At 45.4% G+C, this 16,337-nt stretch overlaps 1 protein-coding gene across 1 annotated transcript in view; it reads left to right on the top strand.

Annotated features, from left to right (window-relative positions):
- LOC120989619 (ceramide synthase 4-like) overlaps positions 1-16,337 on the top strand; it is a 207,434-nt gene that overhangs the window by 9,575 nt on the left and 181,522 nt on the right. The window contains exon 2 of the mRNA XM_040417835.1: positions 11,524-11,697. Coding sequence (XP_040273769.1) covers positions 11,525-11,697 — 173 coding nt within the window. The 5' untranslated portion in view covers position 11,524. The remainder of the gene's footprint in view (positions 1-11,523; positions 11,698-16,337) is intronic.

Raw genomic sequence — 16,337 nt, 5'->3', positions numbered from 1 at the left:
AAAATCTAAAAATTAGAGAAAATTTGGAAAAAGGTGACATTTCAAAATGTCCTTTTTGTTTGCAATTTTTTTATGTTAATAAATTTTTTCTTGCAACACAGCAAGGGTTAACAGCAAAATAAACCTCAATATACATTACTCTGATTTTGCAGTTCACAGAAATACCCCATATGTGGTAGTGAACTGCTGTCGCGGCACGTGGCAGTGGTAAGAAGGAAATGAGAGCCATATGGTTTTTGGAGGCAGATTTTGCAAGAATGGTTTTTGGGCACCATTTTGTATTTGAAGAGACCCTGACGTACCCCATTTTGGAAACTACACCCCTGAAAGAATATATTAATGGATGTACTGAGCACTTTGACCCTGTAAGCGTTTTATGAAATTTGAAAACACTTGGCTGTGAAAATGAAACGTTTTATTTGTTCCAATAAAATGTTGCTGTAGCCCCAAATTTTTCATTTTCACAAGGTATAACAGGAGAAAAAGCGCCCCATAATTTGTTACAAATGTTCTTATGAATATGGCAAAACCCCATATGTGGTGGTAAACTGCTGTGGGGGCACATGGCTTTTGCAGTGCAGATTTTTATGGATTGGTTTACGGGTGCCATTGCTTTTTATTTTTTGAGTGATTGTCTTATATGTCATTTTTTGGGGTATATATGCCTTTTTGATCACTCGATATTATGCATTTTGTAAGGCGAGGTGACAAAAAATTGCTGTTCTGGCATAGTTTTTATTTATTTTATTTTTACAGCGTTCACCAGCTTTTTACAGCGACAGAGTATATAATGTGATATTTTTATAGAGCATGTTGTTACGGATGCAGCGATACCTAATGTGTCTATTATTTTTATTCTTGTTAAGTTTTACACAGTGAAAGCATTTTTGAACAGCATAAAATCTTGTTTTTGTGTTACCATGTTCTGCGAGCCATATTTGTTTTATTTTTCAGGTGATTGTCTTAGGTAGGGTCTCATTTTTTGCGGGATGAGATGACGGTTTGATTGGTACTAGGGCTGAAATGATTATTCGATTAAATCGAGTAATTCGACATAAATTCGTTTGTGTCATGTGACCACGGAGCGGGAGTGAAGCGCTTGGTATTACTCACCGCTCCGTGGTCACTAGCCGGCCGGTACCTCGCTGCACTTTGTTTCTGACACATCGTCAAGTCAGTGCACTTCTTTATAGATGAGCAACTAACACCATTCACACATATGTGTTCATGCGTGTCTGCGGTTTTCATGGCTGAAGAACACGTAGTCACTCTGGCAGATAATGGCAGAACATATGGCTCCAGTGTGCACAGCGCCCAGCACCGTCCTGTACCTGCAGCCGCTCGCCCATGTGTCCTCGGTCACAGGTCACGTTACCCAGCATGCACCGCCGCTCCTTCCCTCTTCCCACAGTGCCTTGCAGACAGCCCGTTCAGCCACTGGGGCTGATGCTGGTTCCCGGTGTGAGGGTAGATCTGCGCTCTGGTCACCATGCAGGAGCTCTTCACTTGTGTGAATCACATTCGGTTCGACCTGGAGCTGGCTGTGGAGTAGCAGCTTGGTGCACAACCTTTCCCCTTCCCGGGCATGGACAGTAAGTGATGAGGGGGCAGATGGGGCAGGGTACTCTGCAGCCGGTCCATGTCCCCCGCATGGCGTTCCCCTATGTCAGCCCTGTGTGGCTGATGTCACGGCTCCCAGTGGGGCTGTCACCCAGAGCAGCACTCCATGCTCACTGGGGGGAAGCTGATGGCATGGGGGGAGCAGATGATGGCACTGAGGGGGCAGCTGATGACAATGAGGGGGCAGCTGATGGCACTGAGGGGGCAGCTGATGGCACTGAGGGGGCAGCTGATGGCACTGAGGGGGCCGCTGATGGCACTGGGGGGCAAGCTGATGGCACTGGGGGGAGCCTGATGGCACTAGGTGGCAACTGATGGCACTGGAGCGGCAGCTGATGGCACTGATGGACAGCTGATGGCACTGGGGGGGCACCTGATGGCACATAGGGACAGTTGATGGCACTGAGGTGGCAGCTGATGGCACTGAGGTGGCAGCTGATGGCACTGAGGTGGCAGTTGATGGCACTGGGGGTCAGCTGATGGCACTAGGGGGCAGCTGATGGCACTAGGCGGGCAGCTGTTGGCACTAGGCGGGCAGCGGGCAGCTGATGGCACTAGGGGGGTAGCTGGGGGGGCAGCTGATGGCACTGGGGTGGGGGAGAGCTGAAGGCACTGGGGGAACGGAGCTGATGGCAAAGGGGGGGAGCTAATGGCACTGAGGGATAGTGGAGCGGATGGCACTGGGGGGAACGGAGCTGATGGCACTGGGGGATAGTGGAGCTGATGGCACTGGGGGGAACTGACCGCACTTGGGCTGATCGCACAGGGGGGGGACAAAGGGTTTTAGGGACTGATCACAGGGGTTCTGAGTTTTTATAAAGGAAAACAGTCTATTAATTAATTTTTTCTTATTAGATTACTCTATTAATAGTAAAAAATAATCGATAGAATAGTTGATTTCTAAAATAATCGTTTACTGCAGCCCTAATTGGTACCATTTTGGGGTACATACGACTTTTTGATAGCTTGGTATTACAGTTTTTGTGAGGCAAGGTGACATCGTTTTTATTTATTTTATTTTTACAGTGTTCACCAGCGTTTTACAGCGACGGAGTATATAATGTGATATTTTTATAGAGCAGGTTGTTACGGACGCAGCAATACATAATATGTCTACACAATGAAAGCATTTTTGAACAGAATAAAATCTTGTTTATGTGTTACCATTTTCTGAGAGCCATATGTTTTTTATTTTTCGTGCAATTGTCTTAGGTAGGGGCTTATTTTTTGCGGGATTAGATGACTGTTTAATTGGTACCATTTTGGGGTACATGCGCCTTTTTGATCGCTTGGTATTACACTTTTTGTGAGCAAGGTGACCAGAAAATTGCCACTGTTTTGGCACTGTTATATTTAATTTTTTACGGCGTTCACCTAATATGTCTACTTTTCTTTTTCTTATTTTGTATAATTTCTTTTACTAAATCCGTAGGATACTAGCGCCGTACATGTACAGCTACGGCGCTCCTGCACCCGCCCAATCAGCGGCAGTGGTCTGGCAGTCACTGATAGCCGGACCCCTGCTGTATTAACCCTAGATGTGCTGCGGTCAGCGCTGACTGCGGCACGTGCGATATGTGGAGAGGGAGCTTTCATCGGGTCCCCGCGCTGCTGTGACAGGGACCTGATGGCAGGGAAGGCAGCCCGATGCCTTCCTCAGGCATCGTGGCTGCTTTCCGTGACAGCCTGTGAGATCCAGCCCCCTGGATCTCACAGGCAGGAAGGCTGTAAGTGTATTACATTCAGTAATACACTTACAGCCAATGCTTTACAATACAGAAAAAAAGGTGAAATATATTGACTCAAATTTATGACTGTCATGGAGTACAATGTGTCATGAGAAAACAATCTCAGAATGGCTTGGATAAGTAAAAGCGTTCCAGAGTTATTACCACATATAGTGACTCGTCAGATTTGCAAAAATCTGCCAGGGATTTAAGGTGAAAAGTGGCCCGGTACTGAAGGGGTTAATTTTGGGAACTTTTTTTTGTCCAACTATGGGGGACTGATCCCCTTTACAATGCATCACAATACATCTGTATTGTAATGCATTGGCTGTATGTGTATTACACAGTGTAATACACTTACAACCTGCTTGCCTGTGAGACCCAGGGGGCTGGATCTCAAAGGCTTACACTGAAGGCCGCCAAGATGCCTATTGCACGTCCTGCGGTCATCGCTGACCGCAGCCTAGCGAGGATCAATGCGCTATCAGTGACCGCCGGACCCCTGTCTCTGACCAGGCAGTCGCAGCTCGCCGTAGCTGTACGGCACTGTAACAGTTCCGAGCACTGGTATTCTATGGGTGAAAGGGGTATTCTGGTAATTTGTAGTTATCCCCTGTCCAAAGAATAAGGGATCACTATTAGGTTGGTGGAGGTCCTACCACTAGAACTCCCACCGATCATGAGAATGGGGACCCCATACCCTGCAGTGGCTCTTAAATGAATAGAGCAGCAGCAGGTCAACCTTGTTCTCTCCTGCTCCATTCATCTCTATGAGAGCTAGCCGAAATAGCCGAGCGCTGTGTTCATCTATCTCAGGCAGTCTGATAGAGATGAATGCAGTGGCAGTGCACATGCTTGACCTGCTGCTGCTCTGTTCATTTTGGCGAGGGGGAATGCAGAGTACATGGCCCCTGTTCTCATTATGAGTGGGGGTCCTAGAGATAAGATCCCGTGAATTGCTGATAATTTCAAATTACCAGAATACCCCTTTAACAGAGGGACAAACTATGATCTGTAGTTCTCCGCTTCCCCTTTACCCTAGCTGGCTGCTTGGGAAAGCGGGCATGAAACCCAAATGTGGATTTTATTACAGTTTTGGTACAATGTTAGGCCTCATGCACACGACCGTTATTTTATTCCGTGCCCGTTGTGACGTTTTTCGTGATTTTCTGCGGACCCATAAACTTTCAGTGGGTCAGTTAAAAACTCGGCTAATGCACAGTTTGTCATCCGCGTCCGTGATCCGTTGTTCCAGTCCGTCAAAAAAAAAAAAAACTGTCCTATTATTTTTGCGGAAACCGTTCGCGGACCCATTCAAGTCAATGGGACCGCTAAAAAACACGGAAGCACACAAGATTGTCATCCGCGTCCGTTTTTTTCCTATCATTTGCATAGCAAACCTGTCTTAGATTTTTTTTTACTTTCCTTCATGTCTGGTGATCCTCCAAAAATAAAGGAAGACACACGGAAACAAAAACGGAAATGGGTCACGGAACAACGGAACCCCATTTTGCGGAACGGAACACAACAACGGTCGTGTGCATGAGGCCTTACAAAAACACCACAAACCAAAACGCGATGAATGTACACATTTTCACTTTCATGATAAGATAACATCTGAAGAACATCTAAAAAAAATTCTGAACAACAATAAATTCCTCCAAAATTGCTGCGTGTGAAATTGGCCTGAGGATGGTAATTTCTTCAACAGATAAATAATAATAATCTTGTTACTGTCTTGATCTATGCTTCAATGTGAATGTTGAATCGTATATTTCATTATCGGAGTGAAGTAACTCCGCCTTTATCTTATGAATAATTTCTTTAATGTTTCATTTATTTTGAAATATATATTGTAAATCAAAAATAAACAGAATTTACAAGAAATACCAAAAGAATGTGGAAATCTGTGGGATCACACTGCCCAAACATACCTCTGGTACAGACTACATATCCCGTGAATCACAGCACACACTGCTTCTTCCCCCAGTAGGAGACCATTCCCAGCTTTCTCTATAAGTTTGGTTCCCGTGGGTGCAGGTGCCCATAAATTTCTGTTCCTCTGGCTCCCCCTCATGTTCCTTGGTGGTATTGCATTTATTTTGGCTGTGACTTCTGGATCTAAATTTTCTGGCTTCTGGCGATTTGGGCTTGTATTTGCTCTGCTGGTTTTGACTTCTGGTGTGTCTGGCTCTCTCGTTTGCTTCTGGCATTCTTGGCACTTCGTTGACCTACTTGCTTTTGACCCTGGTACTGTACGACTACTCTTATTGTGTATGTTTGTTTATTCCCTGTTTGCGTGTCCCTACCTCACATATGTAGTATAGAGACCGTCGGTCAGTTGTAGGATCACCTCATGGGGTGACTGTGCAAGTAGGCAGGGATAGTGGGTCTGGGGAGTTTTAGAGCTGTACTATCCCTGTGTGTGCGTGCTACATTGCCGTCATATCACCACAGGGCCTATGTGTCCCAAATTTCTGAAGGGTTTGTTTTCTTCAGGGGAAGTCATCAGGTTTGTAGATGACTGAAGCCACAATCCTAAAAAGAAAGCACCATAGAGAAAAGACAGAACACTGTGGGAGATCCAGTATGAAAGAAAGCCTCTTTATCATTGCAGTCACAGGAAACAGCATTTCATACAGGCATATTAAAAACGCCAGCTGTGGATGGGTAACCTGGTAATGCCTTACCAGTTTCGACTTCCGGCTTCATCAAGGGACCTAATTCTGGATGCCACAACTCTATAAAACTATCATTAAAAATGTGAAATTCTGGGTCATAATTGTAAAACGCATAAAATGCCAACAACAAAATATACATATAATAAAGCCTAATTTTCGCACCGTATAAAAGAATTGAGACCTAAATCGATATTTATAAAAGTATGTTAAGAAAGTGTCTTCCATATTGAGGGATTCCACAGGAATGAATATCAGATCTGTGGGGGGTCGGACATGCCACACTCCCAGTGATCAGGTGTTCCCTGCAACACTTCAAACGGAGAACAGTTGAAGGTGTAGTGACCGCGCCAGGTTATTTCCGCTCAGCTCCCTGGCAACCTGGCATGCCCACTGCATTTTGAAGAGAGCTGTGCGTCCGGCTCTGTTCCAGCGCCAAAGGTTGTGGCGGACAGCTCATGGGTGGGGGAAGGGGGTGCCAGGAGTCGGACCCTCACCGTTCTGATACTGATTACTTGTCCTTAGAGCAGGTCACCAATATTATTTACCCGAAAAACCTCTTTGATAATATGTTAGGAACTAGACAACTTTTTTGTAATTTCTTCATGTACAGTACATTCTTAGAATTATTTTTTGGTGGGAGAAGAGAATTTTTACTTCAGACCACTGGGGCAGCGATAGGCGTGAAACTTGTGGGAATAGGAGCCCACCAAAGGGAGCTAAAAAATAGTGGCACTATATAGATATATAGACACTTATAGACAGACTATATAGACAGTTTTCGTTCAAATGGCAGAATGGGATTTGTCATAACCGTTGGCTCAGAACTATTCAAGAAATGAACTGTACTTAGAATGAGAACTTTGAGGAAGACTTCCTATTCTAAGTAAAAGGTTTGTTGAGAAGAATTATTCTCATGCACTTTTGAGGTGCCTGTGACTGCCGTGATAAAGAGGGGAGCTTTTCTTTTATATCAGATCCTACTCAGTGTTCTGCCTTTTTCTGTAGTTCATTGCTTTTAGTATTGTGGCTTCAGCCGTCCAATTGTCAAGTCTTGAAGAGACCGAGCCCTTTAGAAACCCAACTGCATCTCCACTTTATAGGACGGGCAGAAAGACGGGACCAAGGATTCTATATGAAGTAAGCCTTTGTATGGAATTCTGTTATACCGGGATTTTGGTGAAAGATGGTGTTTATTTATAAAACACTGCCAGTAAGGGGTTAAATGATCGGCCAAGCCGAATCCAAGCTTCCAGGTGTCTTCACTAAATGATGTCATATCCCTAAATGGGTAAATGAATCCAGCCCTATAAAAACAGCCATTCAACAGATGAGACTTGACCACTGAGGAAGGAGTCGTGTTAACTCCGAAACGCGTCTGGTGTACACAAGTCTCTACAAAAGGAAGAAAAACCGCAGCTTACTATCTGCGCATCTTTACTCAATTTGCAACAATATCCGAATATATTTCGTAAAGAAACGAAAGTCCGGTCTTGTCCTGGGAAAAAAGACATCAAGCTACTACAAATTTCAAGCGGGTGTAACCACACACCTACCCCGGCACTTAAGCGGACTGTTTCCTTGTTTGCAAGTTCATAGCTCACATTTAAAGTTGATCGGAGGTACGACTACCTGCGCTGATAATACGTGGGACGCCACGTTAAGCGCAAAAAAATCCGAACACTTTACTGCTTCCAAACAGTGAGTAATTTATCATTATATTATCACAGTGCACTAGCCAAACACCTTTTTGAGCTATAACTGTGAAAGATCATATGCAAGGAATTGCAAAGGACAATATTTCTATCTCAGCAAATTCCTATATTGAAAATATCGCTGATAATTATATTAAATTGTATTTAATAAATTTTTAAAACTAAACATCGATTAGCGTTTGGTGTGAATCAGATGCAGGTGTGCCCCGCTTACATATTGGCATATTTGATTTCTCCTTAAAGGTCTGGGGTAACCTTTTTAGGGGGAGCACCCTTTTCCTTGCAACTTGGAGGGTGAGCCATCCCAATACTTTCTACGGTGTTTATTATATAATGTATCTTCAAGACATTGTATATCCTGGTAAGGGTACTTTCACACTAAAGTTAAAGTTTTCCGGTATTGAGTTCCGTCACAGGGGCTCAATACAGGAAAAAAAACGCATCAGTTTTATCCTAATGCATTCTGAATGGAGAGCAATTTGTTCAGTATGCATCAGGATGTCTTCAGTTCAGTCCCTCTTATGGTATTTGGCCGGAGAAAATACTGCAGAATGCTGCGGTATTTTCTACAGCCAAAATTCCGGAACACTTGCCGGAATGCCGGATCCCGCATTAATTTCCATTGAAATGTATTAATGCCGGATCCGGTACCAAGTGTTCTTGGAAACCGGATGCGCAGACCTTTAAAAATGTGAAAAAAATAAATCCGGATCAGTTTTTCCAGATGACACCGGATCCGGTATTTCCATGCTTTTGTCAGCCGGATCCGGAAACAAATGCAATCCATTTGCATACGGATTTCCGGATCCAGCAACGGAACTGCCTGCCTGAATCCTCTAACGCAAGTGTGAAAGTACCCTAAGACTTTCCTTTCTAATTACCGTATTTTTCGCCCTATAAGACGCACCGGCCCATAAGACGCACCTAGGTTTTTGAGGAGGAAAATAAGAAAAAAATTTTTTTTAACCAAAGGGTGTGCTTTTGGTGGGTTTTGAAAGAATGGTGGTCTGTGCATGACACTACTATGGGGGATCTGTGGATGGCACTGCTATGGGGGGGATCTGTGGTTGGCACTGCTATGGGGGGGATCTGTGGGTGGCACTGTTATGGGGGGATCTGTGGATGGCACTGTTATGGGGGGATCTTTGGGTGGCACTGTTATGGGGGGGATCTGTGGGTGGCACTGTTATGGGGGGATCTGTGGATGGCACGGTTATGGGGAGGGGAGATCTGTGGATGGCACTGTTATGGGGGAGGTTTGTGGATGGCACTGTTATGGTGAGGGGGGATCTGTGGATGGCACTGGTATGGAGGGTGATCTGTGGATGGCACTGTTATGGGGGGGTGATCTGTGGATGGCACTGTTATGGGGGGATCTGTGGATGGCACTGGTATGGGGGGGATCTGTGGATGGCACTGGTATGGGGGGGTGATCTGTGGATGGCACTGTTATGGGGGGGGTGATCTGTGGATGGCACTGTTATGGAGGGGGATCTGTGGATGGCACTGTTATGGGGGGTGGATCTGTGGATGGCACTGCTATATATGTGTCACCCACAGATCCCCCACCCCATAACAGTGCCATCCACATATCCCCCACCCCATAATTGTGGCATCCACAGATGCCCTAATATACCGGAGCTAAACCTGTGGGAGGAGCCGGTTTCATGCAAATGCGGCGGGGCCGGTGCGGTCACTGTACTCCGGCCCCGCCACTCACTCACTGCTTTATTGCCTAAACCTTTTATAATAATAACTTTCATTGAAGTTCCGATCCGATCCCCAGCCCCATCTGTACTACTTACTAAATGTCCTGTAGCAGGCAGAGCAGGGTGGGCGGCCGGCCGTAACTCACTGATGTCACGTGCCTGCGCCGCCTACTTTATGAATGAAGCAGGCGGCGCAGGCACGTGACATCAGTGAGATACGGCCGCCCGCCCTTCTCTGCCTGCTACAGGACATTTAGTAAGTAGTACAGATAGGGCTGGGGATCGGATCAGAACTTCAATTAAAGTTATTATTATAAAAGGTTTAGGCATTAAGGAAGTGAGTGAGCGGCGGGGCTGGAGTACAGTGACCGCACCGGCCCCGCCGCATTTACATGACACCGGCCCCTCCTCCCTACCCCCTCCAGCTGATATATCGCAGACTGCGATGTAAAATGGCAGCATTCGCCCCATAAGACGCAGGGGCATTTCCCCCCCACTTTTGGGGGGGGGGGGGGGAAAGTGCGTCTTATGGGGCGAAAAATAGGGACCTGGATATTAGCATTGCCTTGTACATTGTTTACATCGTAAATTCAAATGTTGTACATTCAGATACATTGTACTGTTTGGTTATTTGGCAGATCGAAATATCTTAAAGCACACTGCGATGTCTGTGGGGAAAGTCCTGCACAGTATCGTTTATTGACTGCTAGTTCATGTCCAATCGCCTGTGTGCATAGGCTTTAATAAAAAAGATGAGATATACAGTGAAACTATGGTAGTAAAATCACCCGATTACTGCAAAGCAACCTCAGTGTTTACCTCGTTGGAAAAAAATGATGGCACCAAATTTTTACAGGAAATATTAACTTTACGCTGCGGTATCAAGTCAAAAGCATTCTGTGAGCCTTAGACCAAAGGCACAGCCAGAATTTGCTGTGGAATTTCTGCCATGGATTTTGCTGGCTTCCATGACAAATTCTGCAGGGAATCCGTAGCTGAATCTGAATAGATTTCTCTGAATTGCGAATTGTTAGATCTGCTGTGAATATCCACGGGATAAACTGCCAGGCTATGTACTTAAAATGCACTGGGCAGGTCAATGTACTCTTCACAATGGAAGCGCTCATTTTAGTATTCACCCCATAAGACGTACTGACATTTTTCCCCCACTTTGGGGGGGGGGGGGGGGGGCATAGTGTGACTTATAGGGCGAACGATACAGTGATTTATTCATTGAAATTCCTGCTCATCCTGGGCTCTGAAGTGAAGGAGGCGGTCCTATCAGTGATTGACAGCTAGCTCTATATACACACTCATAGATTGAAGGCTGTCGGTCACTGATAGGATCGCCTCCTTGACTTCAAAGCCCAGAATGAGCAGGGATTTAAATGAAAGAACTACAAGTTATAGAGTTTTGTTGAGGAACAATCTGTATATCAATCTGCTCAGCTCCTCATGCTCTATAACGTGCCCAGGCACCGTGTTCAATATGATTGGTTCCCTTTGGCACTTGAGGACTGGTATATGTGCTCGTTAAATGTTAAACTTCTCCACTCCCTCAGTTTCTCCATAAGGGTCCATTCAGACATCTATAGTTCAGGGTCCGCATAGGTATTTCTGTCACAGGGCCGGCCATGTGCGGTCCGAAAAATGCGGAATGCACATGGTCGGTACCCTAGTTTTGCGGATCTGCAATTTGCGGACCACAAAACACTTGCGGATGTCTGATTGTATCCAATCCAAAAGTCACCCATTTTTTGCCACCCCCTATTTCTATAATGTATCTCCTAATTTTTTTATGTTAGGGACCTTTCTATAAATGAATCTTATGTGGAGAAAACCCACATATACCAGAATTTTCTGCATGCTGTGGATTTTTCTAACTGCCGGATGCTCATTCTGTTACAGAAATGGCACTGATTTAACCCATTAACAATGCATTAGGTGAAATTCTCAGCAATCCAGGTCCAAATCTTCAAAATGATATGCCTCTTCAGGACATGGCCTAATAGTGGGGATTTCTTACATTACAGAATAAATGAATTTAGTACCACATTTGTCTTTCTTGGCACAGAATGGATGCTCTGTTCAACCAATGGCTTTGGAGACAGGAATATTGGCTTCCCCCTGGAATAACTTGGGAAGATATGAAGGAGACCGAAGATGTCCAGTATCCACGTCCTAGGGATCTTCTCTTCGGTGTTCCATGTGCTTTTATCCTCACTGCTCTGAGATTTTTGTTTGAAAGGTAGGGTTCTCTCAAGGTATTAGTGTATGTTACACAACTTTCTATGTATATTAATTCTGTATGTAGGCTGTAAAATTATGCTGATAGGTAAACGTAAAGGGATTATTCCATGACTAATGTAAAAAATGAAAATCAGACATCATATAGTACATGACAACCTTTCTAACAAAGCCAGAACCAGCCCTGTACCTCACATGGATCCAGAGATCTCCCCAATCATTGCTCTGCTAGATTTATATCAAGCTGAAGGGGAGTGTTTTTTCTGCTGCAGCTAAGAGGGCGTGTCCATGCTCTCCCTATAACAGCTCAGGAGTGTCTTTTGTGCTGCAGCTAAGGGGGCGTGTCCATGCTCTCCCTATAACAGCTCAGGAGTGTCTTTTCTGTTGTAGCTAAGGGGGCGTGTCCATGCTCTCCCTATCACAGCTCAGGAGGCAGTCGAATGATGAACTGAGCATGTGCGGCCTTCTCAGTGAGAAATAAGGAAGAGAACAAACAGGTGGCGCTATACATATACATTTTACTGAATAACTCAGTAGCTATGTTAAAGTTGTTATCCAACCCCTGAAATGCTCCCAAATATGCCCGGGCCCCTCACACACAATGTACTTACCTGGCTTCCCGGCACCCTCATTGCTCCTGTTCCCGCACGGCCGCCACTGCTTCTCCTCATGCGCAGATGAAAATATTCAGTGTCGGAAGGTGAGGGGGAGCAGCCAATGGCAGACGGTTACAAGCCTCTCTATCATTGCAGGTGACGCTAGGGAGGCTCGTCCCCGTCACCGCCTACAATTCCCCCCCCTTCCCCCTTCCAATCGCCGGTGGTTTTCATCCACTCACGGGGAGAAGCAGCAGCGGACAAAGTCCAGGAGCGACGCGGGTGTCGGGGGGGCCAGGTATGTACATTGCGTGTGAGGGGCCCGGGCATATGGGGGGCATTTCAGTGGTCGATTAACCCCTTTAAGTTTTTAATTACATGCAATTACAAAATAATTCAGATCCAGGTGCTGTTTTAAAAACTGTAGAATATTTTTTGTAGGACAACCCCTTTAACCTTGCCTTTAAATTTTGTCATTTATACTGTATATTACAAATAAATGATGGAAGAAAGTGTCAAAACACCTGGGTGATTGTAGCCTTATTGTCAATAAGTTTCCCTGTTTGTGCTTAAAGGGGTATTCCCATCAACAGTTTTCATACTTACCTACGGCGAGCGCGACGTTCACTTCCTGGATTCGGCTGGGCGGGCTCAGTCAGCTACATTGACGTCTTCTCGCGGCCGGGCTGCGCGCTGTCTTCAATGCGCACACCACCACGCATGCGCCATGGTGACTTATTCTTGGCCTGTATAGTAAGAGCCGGCGTGCGCATTCGCAGCTCTGTACTATACTGGCCAGGAAGAAGTCATCATGGCGCATGCGTGGTGGCGTGCGCGTTCAGGACATTGTGCGGCCCGGCCGGGAGAAAATCTTCAGTCTTCTGCGCAAGCGCGGCCACGGGATTCGACAGGCGAGAGGTGGCCGTAACCAGGGGGGCCCAAAAGACAACAATCAGGTAAGAGGGGACTTATTTTCTCAAAAAGGGTGGGAATTGGGTAATACAATGTATTTACAAAAATTATCACTGTCAAATCATTAACAGATTTAACAATGATCATTGTGATGGGAATACTCCTTTAACTGCTGTCCTGAAGTGCTTTCTTAACCCCTTTACGACATCCACAGTACATGTATCGTGGATACTGGGTCTTTAAAGATGGTGCCTGCTCCGGAGCAGAGGCTGGCAGCTAATGGCCGTAATAGGTGGTATTGACGATCGCGGACATTTAACTTCTCAGATACCGTGGTCAAATGTGACCATGACACCTGAAAAGCCAGAAAGCCGTAAAGCACGCGCTTTATGGACTTGAATGCTACAGATTTTCATTTCTGTAGACATAGCTATAAAAAAAGTTATGAGGATCAGAATATGGCAATGAAAAGAAAAAAGACATTTTTTTAAAAAGTTTTTTTTCAGTATTAAAATGCAATAAAAACTATACATATGTGGTATTGGCGTAATCGTACTGACCTGGAGAATGAAGAGCACTAGTCAGTTTTACCGCATAGTGAATGCCTTAAAAGAAAAAAATATCCATGAAACTGTGGCAGAATTGTGGGGATTTCTTTCAAATTCCACGCCACAATTTTTTCCCCCCGCTTCCCACTACATTGTATGCCATATTAAATGGTAACATTAAAAAGTAAATCTTGTCTTGCAAAAAACAAGCCCAAGTGAATGGAAAACTTAAAAGGTTATGACTCCAGAAAGCGAAAAACGAAAATGCAAAAATGGAAAGTCACTGCGTCAGGAAGGGATTAAAGGGAACCTGTCCCCTGGATTTTGGGTATAGAGCTGAGGACATGGGCTGCTAAATCGCCGCTAGCACATCCGCAATATCCAGTCCCCATAGCTCTCTGTGCTTTTATTGTGTCAAAAAACGATTTTATATGTATGTAAATGAGGCTACTAACGTTTCCGGAGCCCAGCCACGCCCATTGTGAAGGAGGCCAGCACCGCCCCACATCCTCTGAATCTCCTTCTTGCTCCCCGATGTCACAAAGCTAGAGCGCCGTAATCTCGGCATAGTGTTTCTTCCCTGTGCTGGCATCAGCCTCAGGGAACAAATTAGCGCATGCGCATTGCGAGATTACGGCGCTCTAGCGTTGTGATGTCGGGGAGCAAGGAGGAGATTCGGAGGATGCGGGGCGGTGCTGGGCTCCTTCAGAGCGGGCGTGGCTGGGCTCAGAGTCAGAGAACGCTGGACTCATCTGTCAAGCATGGAGGAGACAGGACTCATCTAAGGTTCATTTACATACATATAAAATCGTTTTTTTGACACGATAAAAGCACAGAGAGCTATGAGGACTGGATATTGCGGATGTGCTAGCGGCAATCTAGCAACCCATGTCCTCAGCTCTATACCAAAAATCCAGATGACAGGTTCCCTTTAAGTCTCGGGCTACACGGAAATCTTTGCTGCGACACACGCCATACAGCCAGCAATCACTGTGGAGCACTGCTTCCTTTCAGCTGAATGGGGTCACAACATGACTCATAAGTTACTGAAACCCCAGATTGCTAGATTTCTTGCGTTTCTCGGGTTGCAGCAACTTGAGAGCTGTGCTTTGACCCCGGTTCATTTCAAAGGCTGCAGTCCTACACAGTGATCGTCGGTTTTACAATGTGTGTCGCAGCGATCGCTGTGTAGCCCCAGCCTGATGGTGTTTTTCGTGATTCTGACTATTGATGGCCTATCTTCAGGATACCTTGTTACGTTCTGCAGCTCCTTCAAAGACCTGATTGGTAGACTTGGAAAACCTCTTTTAAAATAAAGTGAATGGTAGTTAAATGTTTTTAGACGTAGGTTGAAAAACCAAACGGACCTCTGCTGCGGGCGCTGCCAAGGATAACATCAACATGGAGGGTATGGTTCCAATAGCTTTACTTGACAATAAATAAAGTTTGTTTGGTTTTGCAACTTACATCTAATCTCAACTCCAGCACCCGCACCTTTTGGGTGCAGACAGAAATCCAGGCTGCAGTCAAGACCCCAAATGCTGGTCGGGATATTTACCAGCAGGAGCCTGCAAAGCTGTTGTGACTCTTCACAACAGGATCTGGTAAGCGAACTACAAATCTATATATACGATACTGTCTCCAGCAACACCACACATGAGGCGCTGTCCTCTTTCTCTCTTTTTTCTTTCTTTGCAGTTAAATGTTTTTAGTAATATTTACTTGCTTATTTCATAGTTTCCAAAGCATGTTATGAACATACCGCTGGTAATTTCTCTATTCCTTATATTCTGGAGACCTGAATCCTTACAATAGGAAGGAGTTTTGTTTGTTATTCATGCTCTGAACATCTGTGGGTTTATCCTTCTCTGTGTAAATTTTTTACTGGTTCAACGTGAACCTGAATTAAAACTAACTAATGAATTACCATATACAGTGAAGTTCGGCATTGCTAACTTGGCCAGTTAAAAATGTGATGGTTATTAACCCCTTCCCGCATTATCACGTATATGTACGTGAGCGAATGTGGCTCCTTGCCGCATCCTCACGTGCATGTAAGTGATGGGATCCACAGCATGGGCCCGGCTGTTACTGATAGCTGGGCCCCTGCTGCATCCGCCGGCATCGGTGTGTGCGGTGATGCCGGCGGATTAACCCTTTCACGTGCAGGGGTCAGCACTGACCACCACACGTGAAAGGATTAATCCGCCGGCATCACCGCACACACTGATGACTCCATCGTCCCCCTTCTCCGCTCTGCGCTGGCAGGTGGTCGATGGTTGCTATGGCAGCCCCGATGCCTTCCACAGGCATCCGAGCTGCCAGCCTACGGAAGCCCAGGAGATCAAGCCTGAGCGCTGGGTCTCCTAGGCAACTATCAGCGTCTCACTGTGTGAGATGCTGACAGTTCAATTCAGTACAATACAGAATGTATTGTACTGAATTGAAACGGATCAAACCCTGAAAAGATGAAGTCCAAAAAAAAAAAAAAGCGTCCTTTTCCCAAAATAAAGTAAAAACAAAATTGTAAAAAATAGGGAAAAAAGAAAAGCAGACATATTACGTATCGCCGCGTCCGTATAGAC

Source organism: Bufo bufo, chromosome 2 (genome assembly GCF_905171765.1).
Source record: "Bufo bufo chromosome 2, aBufBuf1.1, whole genome shotgun sequence".
Classification (NCBI taxonomy): Eukaryota; Metazoa; Chordata; class Amphibia; order Anura; family Bufonidae; genus Bufo; species Bufo bufo.
Note: the sequence above shows the minus strand (reverse complement) of the source record. Positions and strands in the feature narration are given on the sequence as shown.